At 49.3% G+C, this 11,706-nt stretch overlaps 1 protein-coding gene across 1 annotated transcript in view; it reads left to right on the top strand.

Moving 5' to 3' along the window:
• The first annotated feature begins 9,634 nt into the window (after positions 1-9,634).
• RXRG (retinoid X receptor gamma) overlaps positions 9,635-11,706 on the top strand; it is a 44,404-nt gene continuing 42,332 nt past the window's right edge. Inside the window, exon 1 of the mRNA XM_045455412.1 lies at positions 9,635-10,022. Within this exon, the coding sequence (XP_045311368.1) occupies positions 9,974-10,022 (49 nt within the window). The 5' untranslated portion in view covers positions 9,635-9,973. The remainder of the gene's footprint in view (positions 10,023-11,706) is intronic.

Raw genomic sequence — 11,706 nt, 5'->3', positions numbered from 1 at the left:
AGTTCAGGAAGTGCATCTTGCACATTAAAAACAAAGGTGGGGGGGGGGGCCCTGGGTGGCTCGATCGGTTAAGCATCAGAGTCCTGATTTCGGCCGGGTCATGATCTCACGGTGCGTGAGATCCAGACCCGCGTCGGGCTCCATGCTGACAACTCAGAGCCTGCTTGGGATTCTCTCTCTCCCTCTGTCTCTGCCCCTCCCCAGATCATGCTCTCTCTCTCAAAATAGACAAATACACACTTAAAAAAAGTAAATATTGTGTTCTCTCTACCACATTTTACCAGGAAGATGAACTTTTTAAAAATTTTTTAAATGTTTGTTTTATTTTTGAGAGATAGAGAGCACACACAAGCAGGGGATGGGCAGAGAGAGAGAGAGAGAGGGACAGAGGATCCGAAGCAGGCTCCGTGCTGACAGCAGAGGAGCCCAGCACAGGGCTCATACCCACGAACTGTGAGATCGTGACCTGAGCCGAAGTCGGGTGCTTAACTGACTGAGCCACGCAGGTGCCCGTTTTTTTTTTCAATGTGTATTTATTTATTTTGAGAGAGAGTGAGAGAGTGAGGTATGTGTGTGTGTGTGTGTGTGTGTGTGTGTATGAGGGAGGGGCAGAGAGAGAGGGAGAGAGAATCCCCAGCAGGATTCATGCTCTCAGCATGGAGCCAAACGCGGGGCTCGACCTCATGAACCGTGGCATCATGACCTGAGCCGAAATCAAGAGTTGGACGCTTAACCAACTGAACCACCCAGGTGCCCCGAGAGAACACAATATTTACAGTCAAAAGAATTTCCTAAGCTTGACCCCACTACTTACAATAACCGTGGCTTTAGGAACTCAGGCTGTAAAAAGAGATTAATGTTGGCCTTACAGCGTAACCGGGAGGCGCGGATGAGTAATCTCTAACACCACAACATGGTGCGAACACCCGGTTGAGATTTGGCCTTCTTTAGGTGCCATTCTGTAGGCTGCACATTTCACTGCTTATAGGAATCACCTGCTGAGCTTGTTAGAGATGCTTATGCCCAGGGCCTCTGTAGCTCCAGAGATTCTGATCCAGAAGGTCCAGGCAGGGCCTAGAGATCTCTGGGTTTAACAAGCCCCCCAGACGAGTCTCACGCAGATGGTGCCTCGACCCTCTGAGCTACCCCTGCTTCAGGGGGTAGATGCCTCAGATGCCGACTTCCTCCACTGGTTCTCTTCAGTGTCCCATGGTCGATTCTGGCGAAACTGGGTCCGGTGTGTCCCCGGAGACTAGGATAATACACTAAATACAGAGCTTTCTCCAACTCTGTCGGCTACTGCTAAACATTGACTTTAAGACCTTCCTTGTGCCACACTTTTGCCCTAATCGACTATTTCTCTGCCTTTAGCTAATTCTATTCATTTTTGCTGTCAGGCAGAGTTACCTGAATGCTGCCGGTTAGTGCAGCTCTCACTCAGTTCCTTCGGAAACTAAATGCTTTCTGGCCTTTTGGGATTAGCTGCCTGGAAATAGCATTGGTTATACAGCATTTGGCTTTTGGCAGTAAGAGAACTATGTCTTGGTGGGACACTAACTCAAAAGGCCTTCCCTGCTGCAGAGAAAATCATGACAGCAAGATAAATTCTCGTGTCCTGATATCCAAAGTCCTTTCTGACTGCAGCCCCCTGTGGATTTGCTCTCCACGATACTTCATACCTGCTTATAAATAAGCTATGAAAGCATGTCGTAGACTATCGGGTGTTACACATATGGGAGATTTCATTACCGTTGCCTGTATAATTGCAAGACCTTCCTATGCTATAAATGCCTGAGAACAGAACGAGGTCCATTTTGCCTAAGTCCTCCTTTGTGGCATCGCCATGCTCAGTGGATCTTACGAGGGAACAAAATAGAGGTTTTGTTGCCATACAGAGCCTACAGCTGGGGGCTCATAAATGAAAACCCCGTCAAATATAACAGACACTTGCCCTTATGTAAATATAGCTCTACAAGTGGTGGGGCCTTTGGGCTGTGCGGAGGGTAATGGTGAGGTTCTGGAAGTCCCTGTCTGCCCCGCCCTGCTCAGCTGCCGGCAATGATAATCTGCCTCCTGCAGTCACTGGAGGGTATATTTAGAGCCTCTTCCCCAAGAGTGAGCGGGATCTGAAAATAGATCGCTTGGCCTGTGTGTGATTGGGTTGCAGCCTCTAAATCGACACCTGAATGTATGTAGCCAGTAACCAGGTCAATCCATGTCTGTTCAACGGAATGCAAGTTTCAGTGGCCCGGTCTTGGGGGCTGGGCTCTGTTCCAGTATTTCTTCTTCCCTCACGGGACTTGAGCAGGCCTTCCTGAGGTCTAGTGCTGACATCCACCTCTTTGGCTGTGACTCCTTGGATCCGGACCCAGTCTGGATTAGAGTGTCCCACATTTGAACTGCTGACCTCTCTCTAGAAGGGACCAGATGTTTCCCTCTGGTCTCCACTCTGTGTGATCACAGTTGTTCTATATCCTGAGAGCCCCCATGTGCTTTGCAGCTGTGGCCGAGTTGTTTATGTGACAAGTGGAGGGTTTATGACCATAGTTTGACTGGGAACCATTGAAGGGATGGAAGCATCTATGTAACCCATTCTTTCTACCTTGAGAATTTTATGACGATGTTATTTAGTTTGGAGTTAAGGGCAATTAAAAGTTACCCTCAACTTCGTAGCTTATAGCTCCACGAGAGCGGGGACGGAGTCTGTCTGGGTCATAGTGGTAATCTTAGCATCCGTTCAACAAGCATTTATGAAGCACTCATTGTGTACAAAGCCAAATGCTAGATTCTTTGATATTATAAAGATGAAGGAGTTGTCCCTATCCTCAAGAAGAAGGTTCCAGTTTATTAAGTAATTATAATACAAAGGGAAATTAAACTAGTGCTGTAATAAATATTTAAGCAAGTGTTTTGGAGAATGGTCGAAGTATTACCTATTTGTATGGGCAGATTGATGGAGGAGGCAGCCTTTATTTTATATTACTTTTTAAAGTTTATTTATTTATTTTGAGAGAGAGAGAGAGAGAGAGAGAGAGAGAGAGATGGGAGGTGGGAGAGGAGAGAGAATCCCAAGCAGGCTCCATGCTCAGTGTGGAGCTGGATGCGGGGCTCGATCCCATGACCCCGGGATCATGACCTGAGCCGAAACCAAGAGTCAGATGCTCAACTGAGTGAGCCACCCAGGCACCCCAGGTAGTGCCTTTAATGAATAAGATTTTGATGACAGAGGAGGTAGGGTACGAGCACAATACCAGTAAGCCTCAAGGCAGTATATGCTAAGTCTACACAGCAGACATCCCCAGCCACCACAAATCCTGCTAAGCAAGAGCTTGTGTTCATAAGTTCCAACTGTGTGTACCAGCAAATGGGCAAAGTGGATCTTCCTGGTTTCTCAGAATTATCCTGGGAAGGGCTTTCTCATTTTTTTTTGCTGGTGGGTCCTTCTTAGCTTCCGGTTAAAGGAAAGGTCTCTTTCTTTAAGTAAGTACTTCCCAAACTCATCTAGCTGCACATCAGAATCACTTGGGCTTCTTTAAGCAGTTCGGAAAACTAGACCACAGTCCCAAGCCAATGAAGTAATCTCTGGAGGTGGATAAAAGCTTCTGTAATCTTTTTAAGCCTCCTGGGTAATTCTAATGCCAAGTTTGGGAACAACTCCCTTAGGGTAAATTTTACTCCCCTTGTCTCACTAGTGATTGGAACAATTAGCTACGATACAAACGTGACTGGTTGCAAAGCTATGGATGACACCTTACAGATCCAGCATGGGCCTTTGGACACATTTTAGACCTTATGGAAATGGCTCACTTTTGGGTGATAGCTGAGACAGTTTTCAAGCTGATCAGGCCTCCTTCTGAATCAGGCACCTCATTTCTGTCCTCAGAGACTCTCAGTCACCAAGACAGATGTACGAATGCCACTATCAAGCCTGTCCACACACGGTGTATGGCTCTAGGAGAAGGAGCCCATGCAAATGAAATTTGGGTTGTAAAAACTGTTGGAGCCTAGGAACACTTACCTCCTCATGCCTAGTACCCTGGGAGAGGTCAGCCTAATCAATAAATATTTATTCATTCATCAATAGTGCAGTTACTGGACTTCTATTATGTGTGAGACTGTGTTGTAAAGGCTGTTGGAGCTACAAAAATGACTCATGCTCTGATGCCAGTTATAGGGTTTCCTGTCTAGTAAGTGGGGTTTTCAGATGCATTCATGATAATCACACAAGAAGGAACATGCTGAGTGACCCAAGAATGGTTCCGACCAAGGGCTGTCGGACTCTAGGAGACGTGGTTCAAATGGAGGGCCACCTAAAATTGCCCGTGAGAACGGCCTTGGGGAATGGTGGTATTCAGACAGAGAACGGAAAGAGGGGAGGCTATTCTGAGCAGAGGGACAGAATGAGCACATCCACAAAGATAGATTACTGGGGTGGCACCACTGGAAAACAGCGAGTTATCTGAATTCGAACAGCATGTGAAGGAGAGACAAAGCCAGGAAGGGACGTTTCCCACAGTACGCGGTTGGCATGGCATGTTGAACACAGAATCAGGGGCGAGACTTTGCCCCCATGGAACTCTTGGAGGCCAGATCCTCTAAAGGAGAGCCCTGAATGTTGTACTCCCTGGCTGCTTGAATACACTGAGCTCATCCCTTCCTCAAGGCTATTAGGTCTACTGGTATACCCTCCTTCTACCTTTTCCTTTTCCCCCAACTGAATCTTACTCATTCTTTAGATCTGAGTATAACTGCCATTTCCTCAAAGAAGTCTCCCTGACCTTTCAATTTAAATTAGATTTCCCTGCTATAGTCCCTCTTCTCATTTGGTTATTTTCCTTCAAAGCACTTATCATGGCTTATAATGATATATTTGTGTCTGTGACTATTTATTTGATGTCCGTATTTTCCATCAGCCTACATAAGCTCCATGAGGTCAGGGACTTGATATATCTTGTCTCGGAGTGTATCCCCGATGATTGACAGGTACAAAGCTCTCATTAAGTATTGACTAGATGATAATTGAGTGAATGAGTGACAGCGAAGAGAAAACAACCAATATGTAAGTAAGAAACTCCCACCCCACAACACATAACACAATACAAGAAACACATTGTTATTATTTTTTAATGTTTTTATTTTATTTTTGAGAGAGAGAGAGAGAGAGAGGCAGAGTGTGAGTGGAGGAGGGGCAGAGAGAGAGGGAGACACAGAATTGGAAGCAGGCTACAGACTCTGAGCTGTCAGCACAGAGCCCGACACGGGGCTCAAATTCAAGAACTTTGAGATCATGACCTGAGCCGAAGTCGCTGCTCAACTGCCTGAGCCACCCAGGCGCCCCTAGAAACACCTTGTTAATAAGAGAAGGATCAAGGTCAAGTGAAAGACACGTTGGCTGGGCATCAGAATTGGGGGCCTGGTTTTTTATACCCATTTCTGTCACTTAGTTGTGAGACCACATCTGAAATCTGACTTGTGGGAGCAGCTACCTTTCCTTCTCTGACTTCACAACCTTGGACTCCAATGCCTCCTTTATGTAATAGGGTAGCACACTATGCCCTGTTTAACTCTAATATTTGGGGAAACACATTGAAAGTTTATATGCTATTATGCAGGTGAAGTGCTACATAAATGTAAAAATATTAATCCATATCATCAGCGTTGAGCTATTTGCATCTAAATTTTATATCTGATCAATGACTTTGGTTTTTTATGTGTGTTTACTGCAAAATATTATTTTCCATTGCCATTGGTCAACAGTGTGTGCACGCATGTGGGTACACACACACACACACACAAAGAGACGAGTGGTAAAGCTATATCCTTTTATTACAAGGGTGAATATAAGATGTGCTGAGTCTATGTCAAACATACTAGTGAAAACACATGCCCTTTTCATTTACTCAAAGGCACTAATGGCTTTAATAAACGCAGAACATATCACTTAAGAGGAATAGATAATTAGCCTTGACAAGAAGTGAGCTCAGAATTCTTATGAATGAATTAGCTAGTTCCCACTATGGACATCGAGCATTTGCGTTTTCATTTGACATCCTAATGAGAATCCAGTAACAGCTGGAGGCAGTGGAGAGGCTGAAGTCAGTGGCGTTGTCTGGGAAGGGCTTAGGTTAGGCTAATGCTGTTATGTCAGTAATGGTCTCGAACAAGACACAGCGGTGCCAGCAAAAAATGCGGATTAGAAAGAAAAGCCACATTCATATTTCTTGTACTTTAGGCAAAGTTTATGGCTTGTTACGGAATGTTAAATCACATGGAAGGCGTCACAAGGAAAACATGCCGGGATATTTTGGTATAAGCAGATCTCGCATTTTTTAATGCAAAAGGACATATTGAGCACCTCCTGTGTTCTAGCAGTTATGTGGGAAAACCATTGTTGTGGCAAGCGGGCGGGGGAAGGGAAGTGGGTCTGGGCAATGGGGCCGTAGTTGGGAGGAACACGCTCTGCTCCCAGGGTGAGCAAACCAGCCAGACCAGAAGGGACCCCTGGAGGAAGGCGAGAAAAAAAAATAAAAAACAAGCAAGCAAACAAAATATTACCTCCTCGTATTTGTACAGAACTCTAGAGTGTGAAACAAACACACAAAAATCCCAAACCAAACCAAAGCAGAACACATGTACTCCTCTTGCCACATTTGGTCACGAGACACAAACCCCAGACACCTCAGTGAGGTGAGTGGTGTGGCCGTTTCCCTGGAGAGGACATGAGCTTGCCCAAGGTCACACCGCTGGAGGCTGGTGGGGCTGGCGGGCCCTGGGCCTTGTGACCACTCTCCCAGGGCACTTTCCTCCAGGTGGAGCTTAAAAGGTAAGGCTTTCGGTCTCTGTTCTGTGAGGAAAAGTGGACAGGAACCTGGCTTAGCAAAAGGGGAAGAAAACAGAGTCTACCTCAAACTGCTGACCGATCATCTTGACGCTGACCTTGAACGAGGCTCTGAGAGCTTTTTTTTTTTTTTCTAAATTTTTTTTTTCAATGTTTATTTATTTTTGGGACAGAGAGAGACAGAGCATGAATGGGGAAGGGGCAGAGAGAGAGGGAGACACAGAATCGGAAACAGGCTCCAGGCTCCGAGCCATCAGCCCAGAGCCCGACGCGGGGCTCGAACTCACGGACCGCGAGATCGTGACCTGGCTGAAGTCGGACGCTTAACCGACTGCGCCACCCAGGCGCCCCTCTGAGAGCTTTTTAAAGGATGGTTTTTGAGTACTTGGAAGAGCCCTTGCCAGTGTGTCTTCACCAAAAAGCCGATTGGGGCCAGAAAAACGCATTCCTTTCTCGGGCAGGCGCACCTATTTGTAGTTTGTACTTTTGTAAGACGTTTGCTTCAGACACCTCTGCGGAGAAAATGGACCATTATGGGATGCGTGGTGGATTTGTTTGCCTTTAATTTGAAAGTTGAAGGGGATGTTGGAACTCATCTGGCCCTGTTCCATCATTTTACAAGTGATGTAAAAAGAAACAAGGGGTAAAGGGATCTGCTTAACTTGCGGGCACACGAGCGGATACATGAGCGTTAATTGTGTGCCCGGCATATTGGCATATTCTAAGTGATTAACACGTGTGGAGTCAGGAATCCTCATAACAAACCTAGGTGGTCACCGAGGTGCAGGGAGGGCCAGTAACTTGCCAATATTGTGAGGCTGGGAACGACAGAACCGAGATTTGTACCCAGCAAGGCTGGCTTCTGACTTGCTGTTTTCTCTGCAGACACAGCCTCTTCAGGCCACACAACGAGTGTCGTATGAGCAAAGTGTCGTGGTACTAACAGACGGACTTTCTGGTGATATGCTGTAAGGCGTCCTTGCTATATCCTTTTCATTTCTTGCCCATGAGTTAGACAAAATACGGAAACGGTTCATCAGATCTTCAGAAGTCATGAAACGGGGCGGGGGTGGGGGAGGAATGACAAATACACAGGACGAAAGAAGCAGGACGCCGGAAGATCTGGGGTGATGAATGAACCCAAATGTTTTCGTTTCAGGGGAATATGGGGGATGATATTACAGGTGGGTCCCCAAACCAATCGCCCAAGAATAGGATGGGGAATGTGTACGAGAGAGAATACAACTGGGCGGATGGGTAACTTGTGAAGTTAGTTCTACGTCGATTAACATGTAGGGCGGCCCAGAAGCTCATATGGGTATAGGCAGAGTCCTCCTGTATTCTGCACTGCCCGTGTCTGTGCCGGTTCTCAACCCATGCTCTGAGTCCCGCACCCAGCCGAGGGAGTCCCAGGCACACCAGCCTTCGGTGACGGCCTTCACCTCTCTTCTTCCTTCCCCACCAACTTTTGCTCTGATCCCCATTTTGGCCCTTCTCCTCCCTCGTCATCTGGATGCTCTTCTCATCTCTGGGCCTTTACTCTTAAGTTTTTGTTCTGGGTTCTCTTAGCATTTGAATATTGATTTTTTCCTGTGGGGGCTTGAGTTGGTTCGCATCTCTATGTGCCATGTGGTGCCAGGGGCAAACCTCTCATTGTGTCTCAGCCCCGCAGAGCCCAGCCCATGCCCCTGGCGGTGTGCCGATAGCCCCTCCGCTACCTTGCCGACAGACCCCGAGAGGAGAAGATCTGGATCCTATCTGAGGTATTGTATTCAAGTCTGGCCAACCCCTTCCCCTCCATGAGGGCCTCCATAAATTGAAGTACGTTCCTAGAAAAAGAATAGGTTGTGAATAGGCTGGAATGCTTGGTGATCCACGGAGGGGTTGAAAGAGGCAAGAGTGTGTAGAGAAGTCGATTATGGGCACGGGAGATTTAGCTGTGAATTTGCAGAAGATGCCGCTGCGAAAGACCCCATGGGCTCCTCTGCTGTGGCGTCAGGGATCACCCCTGAGCCTGTTGGCAGAAACTGCAGAGAAAAGGCAGATTTCAGCTCAATAAAAAACTTTCTTACAGTAAGAGCTGTCCAGGAATGGAATGGGATGGTAATGAGCTCCCCGTTACCAGAGGTGTTCAAGCAGTGGCTTGTCAGGAAAGCCGTGTAACAGATCCAAACAGCAAGGGGATACTTAGGCTCTTTGATTTGTGGCTGCGTCCCTCCCAAGAGAGTCTCTGGTTCGGTGAGGACTCCGTGGTGCTGTTTGAACAGGTGGCTCGATGGCAGTGGTATATAAGGTGATTGCGTCGCTTCAGCGAATGACCGCCACGTCCAGGCAAGGCGCCCTCCCTACTTGCACATTTTCCGTGGGAAACGACTCAGGCTCCCAACTGCACCTGTCACGCTGCCCCCGCTGCAGCCCAGACAAATGTTTCTGGCCACCCCGAAGGGATGCTTTAGCTGACTTTTCCACAGCTGGGGATGCAGTCTCGCCCTTTTCCGATCTTGTGCTTTTGGAAGGGGCTCCGTTCTCTCTTGGCCCCCACCCCTCCCCACCCTCCCCGGATCAAATACCAAGTGCGCCAGACGGACGGGACAGAAGCCGGAGTGAGAAAAGGCATTTGAATAAAACCCCATTGATTTTTTTTTTTCTCGTGGGTGCAAGTGAAGGAGGAGGCCCCTGAAGAGTTCCCCCCGCCCCGGCCCCTGCAGCCTCCCTCCCCTGACCCCCTGGGGGCGGTCGCACATCGATCTGCTTCCCGGGGATAATAGGAGGCTCCTCGGCCCAGCCCCGTGTGAATCCAAGCAGCAACAGCAACAGGAGCCCGTGCGCGGCGGGGCGCGGCGGCGCGTTGTGCGTGGTTACTGACAGGCACCAGCTGCCGCGCTATGTGGCCGCTCGGAGCGACAGGCGGATTCCAGACTAATCCCGGAGGGCTGGCCCAGCCCGAGCTGCCCGGGCTGCGAGGAAGCGATGACCACTCCTGTTAGCCCAAGTTGAAGGCAGCCCGGCTGCGCTCGGGAGCCCCGGAGGCCGTGCTCTCCAGAAGAGGCGGGAGAGAGAGAGAGAGAGAGAGAGAGAGAGCGAGAGAGTGAGCGAGCGAGCGAGAGAGCGAGGAACATGAACTGAAGAGTAACCATGTATGGGAATTATTCTCACTTCATGAAGTTTCCCGCAGGCTTTGGCGGTGAGTACTGCGCTTGGGCTGCCCCCCGGGGGAGGGGGGGGACCTGGCCGGACAGACCCCAGGGGATCGGGCCCTGCGGAGGAGCGCAGGGTCGCGCATCAGGAGGAGGGCACGTATGTTGCTGTGCATTCGTGGTGTGTTTCCCCTGTGAGTGTGTCTGGGCGTGCAGGAGGGAGGGAGGGAGGGAGAGGGGATGGTCGGAGGTGAGGATCTGGGCAGAGCAGTATGAGTGAGCCGAAGGGAGGGTGTGCGGATATTCTAAGCCACCTGCTTGAGAATCTGTCTGAGACCCAGACGGCATAAGAGCATTGTTCGAAGCCGGTGTGTTTGTGTCAGTGTGAAAAGTGCAAGAGGCAAAGGGAATTACTATGATGGACCTATTATCCAACTTGTGAGAAAAGCGTGAGCCAAAAGGCTTCACCCATCTATTAAGGGTCCCTGGGATACTTCGTAACAAGGGCGTGATTGAACAGCAGATCTCCCTGTAATTGGATTTTTGCAAAGAAAACGTAGCACTTTAATTTGCCGCTGTGTTTTCCTTCCTCTGTGGTCTTCCCTTTTGATTTGCTACTAGCCTCGCGCCCCCTTCATGCTGCTGCCCCCAGTGCCATTTCCAGGGTCTCCGCTGTGACTTGTACTCTGAGGGTGGGATCTGGGGGTGTGTGTGGGGTGGGGGGAGCTGAAGATCCGAGTTGCCAGCCAGGCAGGGCAGCTCGGTCACACTTCACAGGGGCTGCCTTCACGGGAGTCCCGAGGCTCCCTTGATTCAGTGGCAGAAACTGCCCAGCCGCTCCAGCTTTGAATAAATGGAACCACCAGCTGACCAGCTGGCCTGTCACTTGTCAGCTGGTGGCATGTAGCTTGTGTTCTCGGGAGCCGAAGAGAAGCGTTTGCCCTGCGGATGCTGGCAGACAGGACAAAGCAGAAATTCTTGTTAGGTCTTGAGAACTGAAGAGTCCCTGCTCTCCCGACCCCCTGTGTGGACAGACGGGCAAGTCATCTGAGGGCTAGGGAGTAAAGCTTGCCTACATTGCTGGGCAGAACCCTCTATGAGGCGTGGAGGGGCATTGCAAGGTGGATGGGGTCCCTGCCCGGGCGGCACCCGGGCCAGGGGGTTGCTCCTTCATTCAGGGTGTCTGGGGTAGTTTCTGTGATCCAAGCATGGTATTAGGCTCTAGGAAGACAGATGCGAAGGAGACATGGTAGGCTTATCACACAGGCACATTATAATATTTCATGCTGTGTGCTCTTTTGGAGGCAGGAGGAAGCTGTTGCTGGGACGCACGGGGTGGGGGCCGCGGAGATGTTCCTGGAAGAGGTGATGTTTAACTTATTGGGGCCAATCTTGTGATATGACCCAGTCAGAGTGGTGGCCAAGGCTGCGGCCGGGACATCTGATCTCCGGTTTATAGTTGGGTCCTGGGTGTGACGAGCCTTCTCAGCTCCCATCTTGGTCCCATTCACGGCTGAAAAATACTTTTTCCTTTTCCCTCTGAATTTGGTGCTTGTCTGTGAGATTCTCGGGCGCCCCGAGGTCTGTGAGGTCATGGCTTCACGACAGCCACTGAGACGGTGGGAGTGAATGACAGGGTGGAAGGTGGAAAGGTCTAGGGAGTGAGCTAAGAGAAAGGCTGGAGAAAGAGGGTCTATCCCCAACTTCAACAGGGGCTGCCCGCTGGAATCT

The sequence above is a fragment of the Leopardus geoffroyi genome, chromosome C3 (assembly GCF_018350155.1).
Source record: "Leopardus geoffroyi isolate Oge1 chromosome C3, O.geoffroyi_Oge1_pat1.0, whole genome shotgun sequence".
Taxonomy (NCBI): Eukaryota; Metazoa; Chordata; class Mammalia; order Carnivora; family Felidae; genus Leopardus; species Leopardus geoffroyi.
Note: the sequence above shows the minus strand (reverse complement) of the source record. Positions and strands in the feature narration are given on the sequence as shown.